Below are 23,499 nucleotides of genomic sequence, written 5' to 3' on the forward strand. Positions count from 1 at the left end.
GCTTGCTAAATTTTGGATTAATTTGTACTTTTGCAGTACTGATTGTTTTTTCTTTTCTGTTAAATCCTGTCTTTTAGTTTAGGACACTGTTACATTGAAGAAGTCTGTGGCACTATATAATCAAAGACTTTATCAAAATAAGTTTGAGCATTGTAAAATTACCCAGACAAGATAAATTGTGTCAAATGAGCTAGTTCTAAAATGGCTAAAATATTTCTCTTATGTGAAGATGCAGCCTGTAGGTAAACTGACACATTAGAGAACACTTTTGAAGTTTGATTTTCTTCATATCAGCCTGACATCTGTCATCTGTAACTAAGTCTTTTGGCTCTTATCATAAGTCTACAACATTAACGTCCATTTCCATAAGTTCCTCTGGTATTAAACTCAAGAGCTACCCTATGATGCTCATAATTGTGCTACAAAGATCATAAAATAGTAGATTTTGAAGCAGCTATTGAGACTGATTGAGGCACTGTCTTTACCTGAACTTGGAAAAATAAGGTTTGGGGTGAGAGGAAGGAACAAAAGACTTATCTGGAAGCCTTTGAAAAAAAGGAGAGGGGGGAAGGCTGTTTGTAGTAGCGCAGTTTCATCGCTTTTAGGTTATGGTGAAGGTTTGTTTAGGTACCATCACAGAGATTTGTGCATGCAGTATTATGTTAATGAGTTGTGTAGAAATTGTTTATGAAACAGTGTAAAGACTTTTATGGAAAGTAGTGGTAAAAGTTTAAGAAATAAAGTGAAGCTTTAGTGCTTCTACTTATCAAAAATCTATGCCATGCTAGCTTTTTGTTTGTAACTGACATCAAGGCAGAGTAGTTGATTTATTTTTTTTAAATATTAAGGTGACCATGCTGTTCTGTGTGTCAGAATCAAGAACGTAGCAGTAGCTGTGACAAAAGAGGCTAGACTTCACCTGTTTCAAGCACAGGAATGGCAGAAGCTGCAGAACAGTATCCAAGATCACAGCTGTACAGAGAAGTTCTCTAAAGCTCAACTGACAAGTGAGTTACTACTTTTTTCCTTTACAAATTAAGTTATCTGTATATTTAGAACATTTATTTCAGTGAATTTGGACTTTGCATCAACTTAAATAAAAGCAGAACTTTGACCTTCTGCAATTAAAAATGATTACAAGGAAATGTAATTGCTTTGTTTGCATCACTTCAGAAGACTTTGTGAGTTATGATTTAGTGCGCTGCTGGAAAATGAACAATCCTTGACAAATAATGACTTTAATGTGAACAGCCAAACTTTATGACTAGTTCCAGTCTCATGCTCTCACTTGTACACAACTCAGAAAGGATACGTGTTTGGCTGAAGTCTTCATTTACTCATTCAGTGCAGAGGTTTTCTTTAGCTCTGCTTGGAGTAAAAGTTTTTGGTGTTTTTTTCTTTATCTCAAACTTTTCCATAAACAATTATGTTCAGTATGTGAAAAGAATTTACAAAGAATACCGTAGTAAGATGAAACTGAAGAATTTAGAAAATGTAAATGTTTGAGACAGTCAAATGGACAGTTTGAGTTGTGATTTTTACTGCAGTGGAATGAAAAAAAAAAAAAAGCAGAGGCAAACTGACACAGCCTACTGTAGTTACCTCTAAACTTCTAAAGTGAATGCTTGCAAGGTGGGAGTATGTAGCCCAAGTACACAGTACAAGGGTAACTTTGTACCTGAAAACCTTTTTTTCTCTGTTCTTTTTTTCTTCTTTTTTTTCTTTTACAAACTCATAATCATTAGCTTTCCCCTTCTCCCTTTCCCCCTCCCCACCCCAGGGTCTGTAAGGTCATCTGCAAAAATTAATCTGGGTTATGCTGCCTTACTTTTGTAACTTGCCTCCATTATCATTTAATGTTCTTTCACCTTTTAATTTTGTAATTTGGTTTTCATCACTGAATCTACCATTCAAATGTTTTTAATGTTTGAGCTGATAACTATATTGGTGCAGAATATACAGGTTAACTTGTTTTCGTGTTTATGGAGGAACGCTTCTCATTTGTCAGGAGGCTCCTGTTCTCCAATTCCATGGAAATGATGTTTTTCAAATATGAGAAGACAAAGATATAAGATACTTTCGTTGTCATGGTAGCACAAACCTGTCACGTTTTGATGTACAAACTACATTAGAAAGTTTTTAATACAGTATCAAAGATGAGCTAATCAGGATAAAGCTTAATTTGAATATCCATCTAAAGTTAAAAGAACAGTAAAACACTGAATCATTCAATTATGAAACTGGAAGACAAACACAGTGAAATAATTTTTGCACCATTTATTGATTGTAGTATTACAAGGCCTACTAAAACCATACATTTTCCATTAAGAAATTAAATTAATATTAGAAACTGCATTCAAATATCTATTAAGTGAATACAGCTTTTTTTTTTGAATACGTTTCCTCTGTGTGGACAGCATCCCTAGAGTAACCAATTCATCTCCTGGAACATTGTCATAATGAAATCTTATGCAGATGTCACTTCTAAGGATGTAGTTCCCTTATACTTCATCTGAGCTGAACATGAAGTGCTGCTGAAATGACTAGCACTTGGTCCGTCACTCCTCTCTGTCCCAACACTGTACTTGCTGTTTTCTACTGTGTTTAGGAATCATATGACTACAGGGTGAGTTGGATCTGTTGGCTGATCTTGGGCGAAATCAATTGCATTTTTATTTTGTCTTACTTCATTTCCTGTGAGTTAGTTTGTAGATTTGATAGTAAACATGATTAAATGAGCTTGGTGTGATCCTTAGTCTTGGTGCAAATGACACTGTGTCAGAACTCAGCTGAGAGTTGAGATGGAGAGTAAAGCCACTGTGTCAGTGGCAGTTTGGTTTTTGTTTGATCAAGCACCATATGAAATCATCTTGGGTATTTTTAAGGGAGCTGTTTCACTTTGTATATTTGATTGATAAGATATGTAGCTCCAGAGTGGAATGCGTGCTTATCATTAGCTACACAAGACAAATTGCTCGTGTTTAGAACACTTTTTTTATGTGTTGTCCAAACTTGAACTTCATGACAATTGCTGCAAAGAAACATGTCATATGTTTCTTCCTGGATCCTAATATTGGTCAGTTCATCCCTTCAGAGAACAGAAAATAACTCCTTGAAGTAGAAACAAGTCTATTTAAATTACATAACATTTTTCACAGATAGGCTTCAAGTCAGAAATCAGTTCTACATTTTGTCTACAAAATATATAGGGATAATGAGTTTGCTAAGGATTGTTTTGTATGTATGCTTGCAGCTTTTTCATTTAGAAAGACCTTTCCATAAAAAACAGAAATAGCTTTTGTGGATTTTTTTAAATGATTTTTTTCTTTTTCCTTAACCATTGTCATCTTAAATTATTAAGGTGAATTAATAGTAGAATCTGTAGTTTAGTAATTATTATTATTTTTTCTGCAGAAATGGCTTTTGTTTGCGTTTGAGCTGATGAGCACTCAAGTTCAATAATCAGTGTAACAGCATTTAGAATTCTTGCACTTTCACCCAGACATACAGAGCCACAGCAAATGTTTATTTTGGAGAGATTGTGCTTTTGGGGAAAAATAGGGGTAAGATCAGTGAGCAGATGAAGCATCAGTCTTTTACATAGTGGGTTTTAAATGTAATGTGATTTGAAATATGCAGTTTCCTTGCATAATGGTCTAAGCCTAAAGCTGTAAGTTGAAATTCAGTCTATTACGATTTGGGGAAGCTGCTATAAATTGTGCTAAATTGTACCTTTAAAGCACAAACACTGTTTCCCAAGCTCACATGTGACTGTTCCTGTTTGGTCTAAAAATCTTTGAAAACAGAGTAGAATAAATTTCACAAAGGTATTTTTCATACTGCAGAAATATCTGTTGGCTAATACAGAATAGCTAGTCTTGTCAGTGCTGTACTAGAGGAAAGACATGTGCTAAGCATAGGAGACACAGTTTGCAGTTACTGGCTCCTGGCAGAAGGGAGTCCTCTCAGCAAACCCAAAAGCTGAGAGATAGCGTGTGCTACATATCCTCACCAACCCTTGCCTCTGCCTGTTTGAAACAAAAGATGAAGTTGAAAGTCTGGTCTCTGGTGTTATGGCTAGCTTTCAAAGCAAGGACTGTTTCCTACTGTGTGTAGGATATAACTTGTATATGATGTTGTGGATTTAAATTTTATCTTTATTCAAAGATGAGTTGTCTAAAAACAAACTAATCAAGTATTTACTCATATTTTTGTTTGTCTGTTTTTTTTTTTCCAAAGTGACTGTGAACCACACAGAGCAAAATCTGACAGTCTCACAGATTCCTTATCCGGAAACATGGTATGTGTTTTATGTAGACAAGTTTACCTGCGAGGAGAATTATTCTGAATCCAAGGATATTCAGTTTGAAATGATCTTACTAAACCCAGATGCAGAAGGGAATCCATTAGATCACTTTAGCGCAGGGGAATCTGGTAAGATTTTTTTTCTTAAAATTAGATTTTTAAGTTAAGGATCTGATCCTGCAAACAAATCAGTATTTGCTATGCTTGGAAAAGTACAGGGAATAGATAGGCAGTGTCTCTTATATTTCATATTCTACTTTTTCATGGAGAGTAAACTTTAATTCATTTTCTGGCATTATAGAAGAATTCTTCCCTTTCTCTAGACTGACTTTCCAAAACTTGCCTAATTGGAAGTACAGATACACAAGGAAAGTTAGTGTTAACATCTTTGCTGATTAGGAAAAATATCTATGTTGAAATTGTAAGCTTCCACTTGACTGTGAATTTAATCCCTGATTTTAATGAATTCATGAAATTCCTCAGCTGTGTAAATTTTGATTCTGTGCAACACAAGTACATGCATGATAAAACGTTTTTGCCAATACAATTTCAGTTCAATGTTTAGGTCTTTCTTAGTATCTTAGTCGCAGGCCACAGATGAGGTATTTTTCAGTTCTAATGTGATTTTGTTTAAGAAATGCAATTTTAAATCTTTAAACATGCAAAGAAAAGCTTTGAAGAAGTCACAAAAAATCACAAAGACAGTGATTCAACACAGCAGCTAAAGAAATGTCTATGTAAAATTGTGTGCTTTGGCTGTTCCATACCAACCTAATGTATGCTTCATTGCAGTGCTTTGCTCTGGAAGGCTTCAGCAATATATCACTAATCTGGGTCTGTTCTAAGGGAAGAGCTCAGTAGGCTTAGTCTGCCTTCATATACAGATTTAACCTACATACCCATAATGAGCCTAATCACTATGCTCAGTCATATGCCCTGCTGTCATTTTTGATCTCAAGAAGTTACAGAGGGGAAAAAAATATTCACTGAAACATTTAGCAGAATCTGTAAGAAAGTATCTGTGTTAACCATCTATTTTTCAAGCCTTATAAACTGATTTATCTGTCTATTTAACTTTTTACCTGTGCTTCTTAGTCTACAAACTTAGTTGGCAGTTGTTATTTGGTGAGTTTTGTATGCAGAAGTGAATTCTAAGTTAATTTCCTTACTCTCAAAAAGCAGATGTAGCATTTTCACAGGGTGAGCTGTATGTGCCACGTCTTCAACGTCTTCAACAGTTGCACAGGAATAGCTCTGTTCATTCAGATTTAAAATCTGCATCACTGCCTGAATCCTGAAGTCACATGCCTGGTCTACTCTCAAAGAATGGAGGATGATTTCATATCTCTTTTTTTTTTTTTCTTCCTTTTTTTGGAGACTTAAAAAAGACAGGTTGAAAGTTACCCTGGGTTTTTTTAGCTGTATTTCAGTGCAACTTTCTCTTTAGTCCTTTTGGTCTCAAGCCAGTCATCTGCAATGTGTCTTTTGTTGGAAGGAACTTTCTGTCCTAAACATTTAGTGGTTATTAGAAGCTAGTTCATTTTCCTAAAGACTTTGGGACCCATTCATCATGGTGAGAAATAACTTATCTACAGAATCCTTGCCAACTTCAGTGCGTGTCTTTTAAAGCAGGAAGATAAAGAGTGAAAGGAAGAATAAGAGATTTCATCTGAAATGTGTGTTTTTGTCATTCATAAATCATGCTTTTGTATAGGTATACAAGAGAAGCAGAGTGGCCTTGAAATTTTTGTTTCATGAGTCTTTATTACCTTATGCTCTTTTTCTTCTATTTCACTTGTGCAAGTCCAAAATGATTCATTGGAGCCAGAGAAGTTATAGTACTACCACTGTTCAGAACTCATCCAGTTCTAACATTTTTCAACTTAGATACTGAAATGTGTATAACTGCTCTGGTTTTAATCTCTGGGTAGAGCTGACTGGAAGTTTTTAGCAGAGTTGCTCTTGCTGCTGGAGGGAAAACATTGTTCAGAATCTGATTCTGTGGCCACCACTTGGTTTCAAGGAAGGCTGGAGAAGGAAAACATAAGTTTTCTCTGAGAAATGTCTTTTTACCCGTTTTTGCTTATAGCTTGCTGCCTTTGACCCTTTGGGTGCTCATATGGGTGCCAAAGCTTCTGGACAAGCAACTGTTCAGAACTCATCCAGTTCTAACGTTTTTCAACTTAAATACTGACATGTGTATAACTGCTCTGGTTTTAATCTCTGGGTAGAGCTGACTGGAAGTTTTTAGCAGAGTTGCTCTTGCTGCTGGAGGGAAAACATTGTTCAGAATCTGATTCTGTGGCCACCACTTGGTTTGGAGCTAACTGGGAGCTTTTAGCAGAGTTGTCTTGCTGCTGGAGGAAAAACATTGTTCAGAATCTGATTCTGTGGCCACCACTTGGTTTCAAGGAAGGCTGGAGAAGGAAAACATAATTTTTCTGTGAGAGATGTCTTTTTATCCGTTTTTGCTTATAGCTTGCTGCCTTTGACCCTTTGGGTGCTCATATGGGTGCCAAAGCTTCTGGACAAAAGAAAATATTTCCAGGATGCAGGTCTTCAGGGAAGCCTTTCACCAGACTACTGCGTGACTGAAAATTAGAGGACTTCTGTTTTGTAAATAATGTCAAAAACGTTGGGCGTTTTTTCAGATAGGTGCAAAAAAATCCACTTCATGAACTTACTATTCTTCTGTGTACTGTTTTTCCTTCCACTTTGATTTATCTAAAAGTTTTGTGTCTTGGACAGCTGTGCTTCTTGGGAGTAACTACTTTATGTGGAGGAACAGTGACACCCAGTGGTGAAATAGGTTCAACAGAAGCCTCTTCTGGGTTTCTCCCATGTCAGATTGTGCCTTTAAAAATTGAATCCAAAAAAAAAAGAAAGAGCTAAGAATTAGTCCTTTGAATATGTTTCTGACTGGTCTCTGCTACACGCAGAGAAGGTATTGTTGAATAAAGAATACTTTGTCAGATCAAATAATCAGCTCTCTGAAAAAAACCTCACTGGCTTTCTTGGATAAAATAGGTTAGGATTTGCTCATTCTGTGTGTACTACCACTTTTGGGTGACAGTTACTAAGTATTTAGTGCTTATATAAAAGAACATACTTTGAGTTATTTACTGAATAGCAATGTTTCTTTATAAAAACTAAGCTATATTTTTTTTTTTCCCCCCCACAGGATTACATGAATTTTTTTTCCTGCTTGTCCTAGCGTACTTCGTAACTGCTTGCATATATGCACAGTCCCTGTGGCAAACAATTAAGAAGCGTGGACCTATGCATACTGTATTAAAGGTGCTGACAATTGCATTACTGTTGCAGGCTGGTTCAGCTTTTGCCAACTACCTGCATTTCTCAAGGTACCTTTGCTTATTTTTCCTTTCAGTCTTAAGACCTGAAGAACATTGTGTTACAGAGATCAATATGTCATCTTTCCTGTGTTGATTGTGGCAAAACATAGGACTGACATTTTAGAACTACATCATGACCTAAGTGTACATTTAATAGAAAACATGCATTTAAGACTAACTCACTTAAAAATATCATCTTTTTATTCTTTTATCAGTTATTCTAAAGATGGAATAGGAGCACCTTTTATGGGAAGTCTGGCAGAATGTGAGTATACTTGTCTGCTGTTTCCTACATACTCCTATGTGTTAATCTGTATAATATGTTAGCAAATGCAGTTACACTGTATTATGATCTTGAACCATATAATTGAATTTTTTAATATAAAATGCTGGAAGTTGTTCTTCTGAAAAACAAGTGTTATTCTAGATGTTTACAGTAACTGTATTTTAAGTTATACAACTGTGATGCTGTTCAGAATTTTTTCAAAGGATCTTCTTGTCTGAAGGTTCCTTCCTACAAACATTTAAACACAGCCTGCCGCTTGAGTAAATGTTTCAATACATTGAAGAGTTTTGCAGAGTTTGTGTGATTTAGAGTAGAGAGGCATTTTAGAAAACTTAATCGCATTTTATGGTGTGTGTCATTTCACTAGCAAATTTAACATTGATTATAATTAAACAGTTGAATGTTTTACAGCACAAGTGATATGATTAGAGAGAGATGTAAAGAATTGATGTTAACAAAGCATTTTTCTCCACTCTAAATAGGTATTCTGAGTTCTCACTGCAACTGAAAAATCCCTGTAAAATTCCTGTAAAATCCCTTCCCAAAATGCACTAACTTACTCTTGCTGGATTCTTTAGGGCTAAACATTTTTGTTGCAGGTTTTTTTTTCTGTAGTTCACATTTGAAGCATTGTGGGATTCATTCTAAGCAAATATATTGCCTTTTCATTGACTTGAAGCACCCCAAGGAAGTATTACTATGGTAGTGAGATAGCATTGGAGAGTAACAGCCTATGTAGAAAAAGATTTCCTTTCCTACAGTTCATTTAGAAGCTTGCAGTTGGAATTAACAGCCTCTTGATGGCACTTGGCACCACAGTAATTGCCTCTTTCTTGTTGTAACCGTTTGAGTTAGCAGCTCCTTGCAGCCTCTCCAGCAGCTGTATTATTAAACTTTCCCTCTTGTCTCCTGAAGTGAAATTAAATAGAGAATATGGAGGTAGTCATAACTCCTGAGTGAAAACCGTGGTGTTCACTGCCCAGCCAGAACTTCAGAGAGTAGCTACATATGAGACTTTCTGTGTATGTATTGTAGTGAAGAGCCCACTTTTGTTTGCTTAAAGCAAAGGTTCTTAAGAATAACATAATTTCTCAAATTCAGTTATTGATTTAAAAAATTAGTCCAAGAGAGTTTTCCTTTCCTACTGTTTTTAAGGTTTCTGGTTCCCAAAACAGTAAAAGAGCACAAGTAACAGAAATGTGGAAAGCTTCAGCGTCTGTTACAATGCTGAAGAATGGCTGATAGCAAGTAGTATGGTTTGAAGATGGAAGGTGCTACCATTTTATCTGTACACAACAGAAATCTGAGTTAAAAGTAGATAGAAAAATTTCTGTTGACTGCTGTGGGGCCAGAATTTCTTTCTAGAAACCTGTTCAGATACTATACCAAGAAATTATTCTTTTCCTAATGTCATTTAATCTTAACCATGTATAAAGACCTGACCCTTAGTATAGTTTATCGCCTAAATTAATCACATAAATTACAGAAATAATGCTGCAATCAGAAGCATCACAAATAGTAGTCTTTTAACTTTTGATAATATTATTTGACTTTTTAAATTTATCTTACTGTGCTTGTTGAACAGCCAAAAAAAAAAGTGAGTTGTGATGAAATCAGATAAATATAGTATCAGCTCAGTAGCACGTGGCTTTACACTGACCCTGGATATTGTGGGATTATTGTAATTTTAGAAATTTCTCTCAACCTTCTTACTTTCTGGGAAGGTGTATGAGATGTCAAAGATTAAAGCCAGTACTGAATTTTTGTCTTATGCCATTTTGTCTGGGAACCTACTTGAATTTTTGCCACACTGAAGCAGAGCAATATCTATATCCAAGACGTGATTGAGAGATGATGTCTGGCCATAACCTATAGGGCAAGTTATCTTAAGGAGTGACAGAAAATAAAATGCTCTCTAGAACATCCAGATTTCTTCAGTCATTTCTCTAGGTTGATTTGTGACACTGGTTTGATGTGCTTTGGGTTCACATAACAATTTTTCCTACTGAGTACTATGTCTCCATAGCTAGCATTGTAAAATAATTCCAAGATCATTTTGCCTAAAATCAGTGGCAATTCATTTTATCGAGAGTGACAGAAAATAAAATGCTCTCTAGAACATCCAGATTTCTTCAGTCATTTCTCTAGGTTGATTTGTGACACTGGTTTGATGTGCTTTGGGTTCACATAACAATTTTTCCTACTGAGTACTATGTCTCCATAGCTAGCATTGTAAAATAATTCCAAGATCATTTTGCCTAAAATCAGTGGCAATTCATTTTATCGAAGAATGAGCAAGTTTGTATTTACTAAAAGCTCTTGTCATTTTTAAAACAGCAAAGGTATCTGAATACATTTAGAAGCATTTTAGAGTATAAACTGTGAGAATACCAAATATATCCCAGGAATAAGATGTTGAAGTCTGCATTGTATCCATATTTTGCTAATATTACTGAGTGTTAGGGAAATGCTGTAGCTGATTTTCATTTGACACAATTCCAGTGTGTGATATTAATCTCTGTACAGTGGCAACATTTTCTGTGCCAATATTTTTAGTAAATGTGGGAAAAGAATAAGCAAGTCATTTTAGAATATCAAAGAATAAGTTCTTGTCATTTTTAAAACGGCAAAGGTATCTGAATACATTAGAAGCATTTTAGAGTATAAACTGTGAGAATACCAAATATATCCCAGGAATAAGATGTTGAAGTCTGCATTGTATCCATATTTTGCTAATATTACTGAGTGTTAGGGAAATGCTGTAGCTGATTTTCATTTGACACAATTCCAGTGTGTGATATTAATCTCTGTACAGTGGCAACATTTTCTGTGCCAATATTTTTAGTAAATGTGGGAGTACGTTTATCTTTTATAATACAATCCAGTTGTATAAAAATAGAAGTTTGCTTTTGTGACACGGAAATATTTTTCTTGTACCTTATAGTGTAAGTGAAAATTGCAAATAAGGAGCGAATTTAATTGAACTAAAATATTAATCAAGTGAACAAGAAAGCATTGTTGTGTGTAGTGCACAATCTCTAGTTTCTGAACTGAATTTGCAATTTACATAATATAAGAATCAATCTTTCTTGTATGTTCCTGCAATCCCAGTACAATGACCCAGTTTACTCTCAAATCCAGACACCAACTGAAAAATTGCTGTAGTCTAAAGCTAACAAGCACCCAAAAAGAAATCTTCAGTTCTTTCTATTGTCAGTAGTACTTCAGCCAGGCTAACAAGTAAAGGCTTTAATATATTCTAGCTTGAAGTTTTCTTTATTCAGATAGAGCTTCAAACACAGGTTTGAGACGCTGATTAAGAATGTAACTTTATGGAGTGTGTGTTAATTGTTCCGAAACGGGGGGAGAGGAAAGGGGGGAATGGACATAACAAAATGAGGCAAAAGTAGTTTGCATTTAATGAAATGAAATACAGACAAGCTGTTGCTCCAAATGAAGTTTGTGCTAAGGTTATTAATTATGTTTTCCCCTTTAAGTATCTGAGACTGGAATTTGTCCTAAATACTTGTGCTTTCTGTTGCAAGCTACTGCATCCTTAAGACAAAGTGCAGTTAATTTAAAGTACAATGCAAGTATCTGATTTTTGAACAAAAGTTTTTTCAGGGCAAAGAAAGGAGTTCATCTCACTGTTTCATAGTTGCAGTGTGATTACCATACATATGATTTTAGTTCTTTAGCATTTGTAAATCTATTTATGCAGACAGACTCCTGAGCCCAGACTTCTTTGACACAAAAGTGGGATTTGGAAGGATGTGGTGCTGTGCCTGTGTTGTTGCAGAACTGCAGCATAACTAGAGGAAAGCTGATAGTAATCTGTTTGGTCACTGGAAACTACCCAAAATATCCAGATTTTGTGACAAAGCAACCTCAGCTAGTCAAACGATCATCAAAATTATGACTAAAGGTGGTACGGAGGTGTAAATGTTCATCTTTCATCTGTAGGTATATACAGAAATAGATATATTTTTTTGTTTAGAAAAATACTTTTATTGTGACTATCTTCTTTTTCTTTTGTTTTCAATAGTGTGTGACATAATCTCGCAGATACAAATGCTGTATTTATTGTTGAGTCTGTGTATGGGTTGGACGATAGGCAGAATGAAGAAATCTCAGGGCAGACCTCTTCAGTGGGATTCCACTCCAACATCTACTGGCATTGCTGTGGTAGTTGTTGTTACACAGGTTTGTATTTTATATTCAATCTTATACTGAAATATACAGCTGCTATTAAGTATGACAGAACCATGAACCAACTAATTTCAATATTTTTATGAGGGAGGGTGTATCAAGACTGGAGAAAAAAAAACAAACCCACAGCATAATGTGCACCCAGTATGTCTAATAGGTAACAACACCTTCTCTTTACTTTAACAATTTAAGGTGTAGCTCCACAGTATGTTTTTGTTCAGCAGTAAAACCACTTAAGAAGTTCCCACAGTTTTCCAAACTCCTGGTTGTGCCAATTGTTCATAGCACTATACTGTAAACCAGATCAGTGAAATGATCTAGATTGGAGGGGGAATAAAAAAAGATATTTCAGCACCGTCATTTTACTGATCTGATTTATAATGTGGTCCTATAAATAGTTGTAATAAGTACAACTGAGGGGTTGTGAACTGCATTGTAGGGGGTGACAACAAGCAGCATGAGAAGGAAAGATGAGAAAAAAACACTGTGAGATTCTTTCTGTAACCAAAAAAATTTGAAATCCTCAGTGCTCTTCTCTTCGAACCACTCAAATAGGATGTCTTATGTTTTTTTTCAATCAATATAGGGGAATTCTTGAAAGATTCATGTGCAGGATTGGTCTTGCAAATATACAAATGGTCTGACACATAATTTCATTCAAATATTTTCCATTAGTATAAATTAGAAAGTCAAGTAAACCCATAAGTTAAAAGTAAATTGTAATGGAGATCAGCCAACCCTGGTGGTGCCTTTTGTAAACAAATTTTTTTAAATCACAACATAAAGACAAGAGAATCTGAAAGCCATTGAGAAAGAGAAGAGCAGGGAGAAACTGGAGACAGTAATGAGGAAGAGATTACAGTGAAAATTTTGTGCCATTTGAGTAGTATCTGTAATTAGTGCCGCTTCCAAACTAAATAAGTGGACTGCTAAAACATTAAGAGTAGCTGGGAGCTGACATTTCTTGCTAATTAAGAATATAAACCAAAGGCTATTAAGGTCAATGGGACTGTTGAAATTTAAAGACAGGTTAATTCCACCTTACTTTGACACCCATCTAGCAGCAGAAATTTTACATACTGGTAGTAAAGAAGACTTCTAAAAGTATTTAATTTTATTCATACTTTTCCACTTGTACATACATATGGGTGTGTTAGTACTCTGTCACTTGAGACTGGAAAGTTTTTTTTGTTTGTTTGTTTCCTTTTTACTATATGTAGAAAGGACACTCAGTATCATCAGGGTTCTTTTTTGTTGTTGTTGTGGTAAAAATTGGGGCAGGTTATTATACATGTATACATTATACATATACATTATATGCTGCTTCCCCCAGTACTGGCCCATTACACATTTATTATACATGTATACATTATATGTATACATTATATGCCGCTTCCCCCAGTACTGGCCCATTACACATTTGTGTTGGCTCTTTGAGCACCACTGGAGTGTTGGCTGTCTTACTTTTCACCGTGAAGGCACAAATCTACCACATCTCTTCTCCTGGTACTGTTGGGAATGTCAAGGTTTGGCAGGAGTCTTGTAGGAACAGAATATGGGTATCAGAGTATATCATTGCCTGAGTGGTTTTGCACCCCCATCTCAGGACCTACTGTCTCCAGCAAAAGTTCCCTTCTGGAGAGGATGGTTTCCATCTTGTTGTTCAGTACATGCAAAATGCACCTTCTCCCAGATTTCTTCTCCTTAATACAAAACGTGGATGTTGTGCTCAGAGGAGCAGGATCCAGACCACATCATCTCTATCAATGGTTCTTCATTCTTTGGATCAGTCTGTTGTTTTCTGGTCTGTCTAGACTGATATGTGTGTTAGACCTGCAGTAATGGGGCAATCATTGAGCACTTTCAATTATTAAAAACCTAGAATAACCTTCTTTCTGCTGTGTTCTTTCCCAGAGATTCTTATAGGAGAGCTGTTTTCCCTCCATGCCAGAGGTTGGAGAGACTTACGTGGGTAATCGGAGATGTTCTGAGGACTTGCTGTGAAGGGTGCTGGAGACCACATGCATTACCCTAACACAGCAGATAGAGTTGGAACCGTGTTAGTTTTATTGACGTTCTACATTTCCTGTCTTCATCTCGTCTTCAGGGAAGTCAAGCAAGTGGACAGTCTGGGAAAACATGTCGTTCTTCAATTTAACTGCAGTTTTGACTGGCAAACTATCTGACCCTGTTTGCCTGCTACTAGTTCAAATTACTCAGCAAATTTTCAGGGTTTTTTTCTCGTCTTTGTACTGATGCTATGGATTCTTTCTTTTTGTTCTTTGAGAAACACCAGCAATTTCCCAGGCTGAGTTTACAGGTTACCATCAGTGTAGGGTGGTAGCCTCCTAGTCAGCAAATCTCTTGTGGTCTTTGCGGCTGCAAAGAGGTAGCATCTCAAAGGAGGGACACGTCTGCCATTCGGCATCTCCCTTTGCCTTAACTTGTTCTTTATTTCAGCCTCAGAACAAAAGATTCCCAGGCCGCTCTGTATTCATTAAAGATTCCGCTCTCCACTGCTGACACTTAAACCTTCTTCAAAACTTTCTTGACAGCAGGCCTTTCCCATCACGTAGACCTGAGCAGTTTCAACTTTCAGGGCTGATCAGAGTGGAAGCAATGATTCTGGAAAGATAGCTAAGCACTTTGAACCTGACCAAAATGACATAAAATCTTACTGCATGAGACATCATGCTTCATAGGGGTTCTTAGGTACACCCCAAAGGTGTGCTCAGAATCAGCTCTACCTCTGACCTTAGATACAAACCATTTTCTACTTTACTGGCATGCCATCAGATATCCAAATACTGGATATGGTTAGAAGTAGCTAGTTAATCCGCTTTGCCTTGCTGCTACTTTTAATTTCTCTTTTGCTTCCCCCTTCGCCGTACCTCTCACAGATGATCTGTCCCATGAGAACCTGTCTTTACTGGAGATTGATATGTTATCTTGGCTTACCATAAAGTCAGTGTTGGCATAGCGAAGGGGAGGAGGAATTCTACCATAATTGTTTCCTCATGTGAAAAAAGAAGAGCATCTGGTTCTTCATTCCATGGATGTCAAGGTTCAACTTGTATATCTGGAACATCAGGATGATGTCCATGGCAAACATTCTTCTAGCATTTGAAGAGGAAGACCAGTACTAGACAGTGGTTGATGTCCAGTACTGCTGGAGTCTCCTTCTCTGGAGATAGTCAAAACCTGCCTGGATGTGTTCCTGTCCAGCCTGCTCTAGGAGAACCTGCTTTGGCAGGAAGGTTGGACTAGATGATCTCCAAAGGTCTCTTCCAACACTGACCATTCCGTGATTCCACTGTGAACCAAGATATGTTGGAAGTACGTGCAGGTGAAGTCAGGCATTTTGAGCAGTGCATGATGTAAACCAAGGAGATGGTCATTTTCCTTTACTTCAGGAGGAAAGAGCTGTGACTTTAATGTTGAACATAACTAGTGCAAGTCAGCTCTAAGCTACCTAGCTCATCCAGTTCTTTTGTCTACAGCCTAAGCAGAGTTGTTCTTCTGGATAACGTTTAGATTTTCCCCTCAATTTCTTCTCAGAGCTCATTGTTCTGCTCCACTGCCGACAAAAAAAAATGGCTCTGCCTGTTTCAGGAGGTTCGTGTCTGGGTGTTTTTTCAGCTTGTTCCTGATACTGCAGCTAAGTGAGCTGATATGTGCATTTCTGTGGTCAAGGTAAGGAACTTCAGGGCTTATTGACCTTAATTTCTCAGGCATAGCCATCCAAAGAGATCTTGACTTCAAGATCATTCTTGTCTGTGAAAGCTCTTCCCTAATTGAGAACAGATTTCCTAATCTGTTGTAACCTAGAAACACTCCGTAGCACAGACTTCTGTTTTAAAGGATCCTGCTTTGGTGAGTGAGAACAGTCCCAGCTCCTAATAAGAGCAATGACACGTTCACCTTGTCCAGGCTTCCAGTCTGTTGCCCTGACAGTTCCATCTCTGCCTCTAATGCCTCTGCCTTCTGCTTATTTTGTAATAATCTAGTGAAACTGAAGGAAGCTGGACTTCTGTGATCTCACACTGCTGTCACTACACACAGTCTTTGATCAAGTGATTCCTCTGTTGTTTACACTCTTTAAAGGGCTAGTCCAGAGCATACCCTGCTGTCAGACACTATTTTCCCATAAGGATTTGGACTTTGTTCTACTGATTCCTTTACTCTGGCTCTTTGTCATCTTCTGATGAAAGCGGCTTCCTTCACTGCTCTTACTGTTGGTGTAAGTTAAGGAAAATCCAAGCCCTCATGAGCTCTGTTCTTTAAGTTTAAGCTGTCCCTGGGTCTACCTGAAGTTTCTTTGCAGAACAGTATCACAGTTCAATCTCCATCAGCCTATATTTCTTCCACTCAGATGCACACTTTAGTCAGGAAGATTCTATACATAGGAGGTGGTTGAGGTTTTTTTTTTATTTTCTCAGACATTGTATGTCCAATCCAGGGAAGTTAAATACTTTGGCTACTCCCAAGTGTAAATATCGCAAGGCAAAATGCTTTGTACAAGACTGCAGTGATTCTATAACTGGTAGAACACCTGATTATGTTCTTCCTGGACTGAAATAACTTCTGTAATAGGAAATCATCAGTTTCATGCCAAAACTAATGCTGTAGACACAACAGCAAACACTGTGCTGTGTCTCAGGGTTTCAGGAGCCATTTAGTCTTATTTCGGTCTTACTCCTTGACGGAATTCTCAGTCAAGTGATTTGATCATTTGAAGGTGTTTGCTTGGAGTTACTCACAAATATAGTGTTATGGTGTGAACATTGAAGCCTGTTGGTCAGATTGTTTATGAGTGATCAGTGATGTTCAAGACGTGCATGTTTCACATCTGTCCCTCTCCCATCCTTCCATTTTCCATCCGGGTAGTTGAGGACTGAAATAGTAGCAGTCATGCTTGCTGTGTCATGGCCTAGGTAAGGGAGGGGAAAAGCACAAGAGTACTCTCTGAGGATATTTTAAGTGAAAACGATCCTGTCTCCACTGATGAGACTCAAGGACACCCGCCTTTGGAAGGCACAGGTGGATTGCACTTTTTTTTTCTAAGTTAATTATCAGTAACCTTTTTGTCTTTATGTAGTTAATGTAGTGAGAGAACCTTTGAATGTGTTCAGAAAGGAATCTGACTCATTTAGATCTCTAAATTGAGTCATACAGTGTCTGCTTCTGAAGGCCTTTAGAGCTACCTCACTCATATAAATCAAATTTGCCTACCTTTCTTCAGAAAGCCTGCTTCATTAGGCACCTGAAACCAAAGTGCAAGTTAGATGTGTGCAGTAGGTGGACTGGATTCCAGTGCATATTAAGTTCTTAAAATGCCATTCAGCTGCTACAAGATGCTGGGAGAGTCTCAACTTTATGTGTATTCTAATTTATAACGTTAACATTCCCAAAGTCTTAAAAAGGCAATCTTCAGCAAGACCTATTTTTTTATGCAACAAGTAGGCGTCTGCCTTGTACCCAGCTAAGATTCGGAAACTAGGCGCTTCTTAACCTGGTTTTCCTTTGAGTATCTATCAATATTCTTTCTCACAGTGCTCCCACAAAACTGGATTCTGCAGCAAATGGGTACAGTGCTGAGAGCTAAGGAGGATTGCTGTCTTTCGTGTAGTTACCTGTTGGCTGGAGCGTTTGTCCAGATGTTGGAACAGCATTTGGAACTTGTGATGCGCCCCTTAGAATCATAGAATCATTGAGGTTGGAAGAGACCCTTGGGATCATAGAGTCCAGCCATCTACCCTACTCTACGAAGTCATCCCCTACACCATATCCCTCAGTACTGCATCTAAACAGCTCTTAAACACAGCCAGGGATGGTGACTCCACCACCTCCCTGGGCAGCCTATTCCAATGCCCGACCACTCTTTCAGTGAAAAATTCCTTCCTAATGTTCAATCTAAACCTACCCTTTCTGAGACCCTAGGAGGTTTGCAAGCCGGTTGCTTGCAGAGTCAGGCTCGCTTGCAGTTTCTGACCTGGCTGATGTTGAATTCTTTCCTCCACAATGGCACGGCTTCAATAGAAGGGGTGGAGAGTGGCCCACCCAAGAACAGCCTATAGCCTGGCAGTTGGGGCACTCTCCAAGGAGGTGGGAGATGTGAGTTGGATATCCTTTAGGCAAAGAAGGGAATTGTGGGAGATCCAAGTTCAACTTGGGTGAATGCTTGAGCCTTTAGGCTATTGTATAAAAGGGGCAGCAGCACCACCCTCTTACTTCCCCATCTTTGAAAAGAAAAGTGAATCCTGTTAGGATTTTGAAAGAAAAGGCGTAGTCGCCTGCCTTTGAAACAAGCTTTACAGGTTGTGGATCCCAAGTGGAAGGAGACACCTCCCTGTAGCTCTGTGGAATCATTTTAGTGGGCTTCCTGCTTAGTAGGCCTTAGACTGTTTAACTAGGTGATTATTTTGGATCTTATGCCAAGCTGCCACATTCCTTCTATCCAAATTAGAGGAAACTTTAACTTGTAAAACTTTCTAAAAGTTACGGAATGCAAGAAGCAAGACTCCATTCCTCCCAGTTGCACATGGAGTAATGGGTGGTGCCAAAAAGCAGTTCAGGTTAGGTTAGGGTTTTTGTTTTTTTGTATAACAGGGTGGTCTCCAACAAGCAGAGCTTGACCATCGTGCGGATAATGTAATCTGTGATGGGAAGATTAATTGAGGTTTAGTGTTAACCTTGTTTACTCCAAATGTGCTTTGTGTTCTTTTCCAGAGTGTTTTGTTAATTTGGGAGCAGTTTGAAGACACGAATCACCACAGCTACCATTCACACCATGGTTTAGCAAGTGGACTGCTTATTGGCCTCAGAGTTTGCCTGGCTTTGTCGCTGGCTGCTGGTCTTTACCAGATCATCACGGTGGAGAGAAGCACGCTGAAAAGGGAGTTCTATATCACCTTTGCCAAAGTATGGGTTACATCAGGGAAACTGCTTCCTTCTGCTGCAGATATAATTGCGGCATGCAGTTGACTGAAGCACTACTCTCTTCTCCTCCATAAGAAAGTTGATATTTAACTGTCTGATTTGATTAAATTGCACCCTGTCATCACACTCTGAGTAGTCATTTTAATTTGACAAGGAGCATAGAGCTCTTTTTAAACAGAAATCCCACCTTTCATTGTGTGGTTTTCGTTCTGTTGATTGAAAATTAAACAATGGGTTCATAAAATAGACAGAAATGTAAATGCAGTTCCTCTAACTGTCATCTCTTTCTTCTAAGCTGGCATGTAGTCATTTTATAACTTATACTCATCTTCTCTTTTAGGCCTGCATTCTCTGGTTTTTGTGCCACCCATGTCTTGCAACCATTGCTATAATATTCAGAGAATATCAAAGAGAAAAGGTATGTACAGGCAAGATAAAAGAGATGGAATTTGAATAGTAGTTGTTCTTCATGTTCAGTGTTTGTTAGCAAACTCATGCTCTTAGGCTGTTAATCTTATGACCCCAAAGCAACTTGAGAAGTCTTAGTCACACAGCTCTCATTGATGCTAATGTGAGTCATATTTTACAAAGGCATACAGGGTTTGAATCATCTAAGGGTAATCATTTCTAGGTTAAGGGAGGGAGAGGGGGAGATTGTTAAGTCAAAGGAAAATGTGGAGGGGGTGTTTTGTTTTATTGTTTGCTTGTTTGTTTTTTAATTAAAAACACCTTGGGGATTCTTTTAACAAAGCTAGTAGAAAGATAAATGAGTGGATTTTTTTTGTTGTTGTTTGCTTTTTTAGTCTTCATCCATTAAAAGCTTTATGTGGCTAAATAGGTCAGGGAACCTGTAGCTGAACTATATTCTTTAGATTAAAAAAATCTTTCCAAATGCATCGTTTGGTTTGTAAGCTCTAAACAGTTAAAAACAAGGATGGACTTGCTGGGTTTCTCGGTTGCTTAGCCATATTGGGAACTAGAGAACTAGGTGTGGATCCTGCCATCTTCAGTTTAAGTGCACTGCTCTTCTCAGGTGACTGACTACCTCATTTCAGGGTTGAGTTTGCTGCTTTTCTTTGTATGCAAATATTTTCAAAAATTGAGCTTTTATTTCTGTAGAGGCTGTGTAAGGGAAAGAAAAAGGTTCCACTAAAAATATGTAGTAAATAAATACTACATTTGGTTTATATTTTTTTTATTTTTTATTTTAAAAGGAAGACTCCTCTAGCGCTATTAATGAAGAGCCTTTTTAGGTTTTACTTGATGAAAACATCATCGGGGCAGGAGGATGTTCTCTAGAGATAGGATCAGTAAAGGAAATAAGGACATTTTTGCAATATTTTGAGGTTTCAAGCTTACTGAAGGAAGAGCACAGTAGCTCTGCTCGTGCATTTGAGCAAGTTTAACCCTTGTGTGCAGCTGCAGTTCCTACATTATGATAATTTAGCTGTATTTCCTTCTTTAAATGCACTTCAATAAAGAAATGCATGATCAATAAATACCATAGTTATTTAAGAGAAGCATGAATTTCAAAAGACTCTCTGTACATAAACTTAGACTTTTGCTTTCTCAGAAACAGTAGTTAACTTTACGCGTTCGATAAACACTGCCTTACACATCTTTTACAGATGAAGAGACTTGCACTGCAAAGAGGTCTGGCTAAGTGAGGCCAATAAATCACTATCCTCACAGCTCCATGATTGTGCTATGGTGCAAAGTCTTTCCAAGCTTCCCCCCCCCACCCCACCCCCCCGTTTGTTTTAAGAATAGAATATCTAAACATCACCTCTGCTTGTGAAACTGCATGGGTGGTGAATTGCAAGTCTAAAATTCCCCAGAACAGAGACTGCCAGAAGGGTTCTGTGACTTGCCCAGGGCTATCTACTGATTTAAAAACACCCAGGTGTGAGAGTCTGAATCCTGGACTAGAGATTCATGTTCAAATCTTTTGTAACTGCAGCAGTATTAAAAGGTTTAAAGTTAAACCTCAAGCACTTACACAGTATGCTGATAGAAATTTATTGTGGGTTGGTGGTGGTGGTTTGGGTTTGTTGTTTGGGGTTTTTTTCATTTTTTCTTTTTTTTTTTTTTTCTTCTCTCTAGATTATTACCATGGGTGTTATCCTCTGTCAGTGCATCTCCATGGTTATCCTCTACAGACTCTTTCTATCTCATAGTCTATATTGGGAAGTATCTTCACTGTCATCAGTGACATTGCCACTAACAGTATCCTCTGGACATAAAAATCGACATCACTTCTGAGATGTTCAGGAAGAATACATTATGTAATGAATGTGCAATAATGACTTAAATATACAGGTATTTTTGTCACAGGTGTGTGATACATTGGCTTCACTGGAAAACTGAGTGATAGTATCAGAGCACTTCGCAGACCGTCGGTCTGACAAGGTCCCTGGATTAATCTGTTAAAAGCATCGGGGAGTGGAAAAATGCATAATTTGAATAATCTTATAAACATTGTTTATATGTAGCATGTGATGCTGAGCTGTATCACAGAAAAATACAATGAATCTTTTCTCTCCCGTTCAAAGACACAGAAAAATGTCCTTACTTTATATCAATACTAGGTTTGAAAGTCTTACAAAGTGCAGTTCTTAAAACATCTACAAGCTCAAACAAGTCTGAAATGGGCCAGTTGTGAAATCGGTGTGATGCGTAATGATGAGTACAAGTTCTTTTATTTTCATGCTTTAGAGAAAATGCATTTTATGTATAAGTATAAAAGAAGGGGAAATAAAAGAGGGAGAGTCCTCTAGAAAACACGTGTAAAATGTTCCCAACTGACTGCAAGAAACTTTCCTTTATTACTGGTGTAAAAGAAAAGCCTTTTTTTGCAACTAATGTTCATACCGGTTAAAATTTTAATAGGAATGAAAATATGGTTTATATCTGCCTTTTTTTTTAAAAAATAAACATAACTAAAAATTTCATCCAGTAATATGAAGGTCTAAACAGTATTTGAGGCTTAGAAGACATAGCAACATAAAGGTAATTAAAACAGCAGGCTTGCATCTTTTAAAGAAAAAAAAAAAAGGCAAAGAAAATGGAATGGGTGATGTGGTACTAGAATTTTAATCCTGATATAATTCATTTCTGTTACATTGAGGATTCAATCATAATTAAGCCATATACACAGATTAAATTAACAGAAGCATTTCAAATAAATGTTGGTTTCAGTCATCAACTACCCATGAATTCCTGCCCAAGGATACTTAATCAGGATTAAATTTTCTATGAATAATTGAAAAACAAAATACTCACTGGATTAGTTATAATCCATGTTGGCACTGGGTTCTAAGTAGTTGCCATCTTCCATCCATTGTAATAAAGCCATACTACTTTGCGATGCCCTAGCATTCAGAAAGCCAGTGTAAATATATACTTTATTGAAGTGCCTATTTATTGAGTGTGATTAAATCATGCTGACTTTTTTTTTTTTCATTCATAATAAGAACATACCTATTGCCATTGCGACTGAAATAGTTCTTTTTGGATTTAGTTTAGTATTTGTCAAATTTTAGACTTGCTTTCACGTGTGTGTTTCTCCACAACATGGATTTTATTTTCTAGTAAATGAATGTTTGTTTCTTCGTAACAGTGTGTTTTTAATTATGTCTCTGTGAAAATGTGAAGACACTGGGGTTCTAGCTTTAAACTGGCCCTAACTTTTCTATTCATGTTTGCCTCAGTTGGGAGCATGGTTGAAACATTAAGTCTGTTACATTTGAGTTAAGAGGCAAAACTAGACATTTGCCTTTGACTAAGGCAAAATGGCAACATGACAAAGTTGCTCATTAAATCATCTCCTTTCTTATTGTTTGTAATTCAGATCAAGAATGGCAGGTTGAGGCTAGAAAAGATGAGATATTATGATTTCACACAATCTTCGGAATGATTAAAAGATTAATTATTGCATTCCTCTGATAACCACACAAAAATATTATTGGTTAAAACTTCAGTCTTTAGTTCCCTGTTTATCTCTGTACTTTTCATCTTCTCAAGAGAAAAGCATCCTGTTTTTGATAAGTCTCCAATAATGCAGTAAAAGAGTTCTATCTGTCCTCAAGTATAAGACGTGGAATTCACACGTAAAATAGAATTTTCTGATAGACACAAGACCGACTTTACAATTTATGATCCGTCATGATAAAAGCTTTAATCTGTGCAGAAAAACCTGTATGTGACTTTCAGAAGAGGCACTCTATTGGTTTTACTCTCCAGAAGTACTTTCTCACTTCCTGTAGTTCCTCAGTCAGTAATAAGGTAAATGGTATCTTAATTTCACCCTATAATATACCCTACAACAATTCATAAAATTAATTCATAGTTAATCTGAGTGTAAATATGAAGCATAAGATGTCATCTCTTAATCTTTTCTGGATTGCC

At 37.1% G+C, this 23,499-nt stretch overlaps 1 protein-coding gene across 1 annotated transcript; it reads left to right on the top strand.

Moving 5' to 3' along the window:
- The first annotated feature begins 504 nt into the window (after positions 1–504).
- GPR180 (G protein-coupled receptor 180) lies at positions 505–22,708 on the top strand. Its single transcript, XM_014955640.1, has 8 exons — positions 505–1,007; positions 4,240–4,434; positions 7,487–7,667; positions 7,874–7,923; positions 11,990–12,147; positions 18,883–19,074; positions 19,433–19,510; positions 21,196–22,708. Coding segments are annotated over exons 1-8 (1,014 nt in total). The 5' UTR covers positions 505–1,006; the 3' UTR covers positions 21,355–22,708.
- The last annotated feature ends 791 nt before the right edge of the window (positions 22,709–23,499 follow it).

This window comes from Calidris pugnax, unplaced genomic scaffold, assembly GCF_001431845.1.
Source record: "Calidris pugnax isolate Ruff unplaced genomic scaffold, ASM143184v1 scaffold274, whole genome shotgun sequence".
Classification (NCBI taxonomy): Eukaryota; Metazoa; Chordata; class Aves; order Charadriiformes; family Scolopacidae; genus Calidris; species Calidris pugnax.

Coding starts and splice junctions, on each gene's coding strand:
- GPR180 (XM_014955640.1), top strand. Junction 4,435..7,486: donor CTTTAGCGCAGGGGAATCTG/GTAAGATTTTTT, acceptor TCCCCCCCACAG/GATTACATGAATTTTTTTTC. Junction 12,148..18,882: donor TGGTAGTTGTTGTTACACAG/GTTTGTATTTTA, acceptor GTTCTTTTCCAG/AGTGTTTTGTTAATTTGGGA.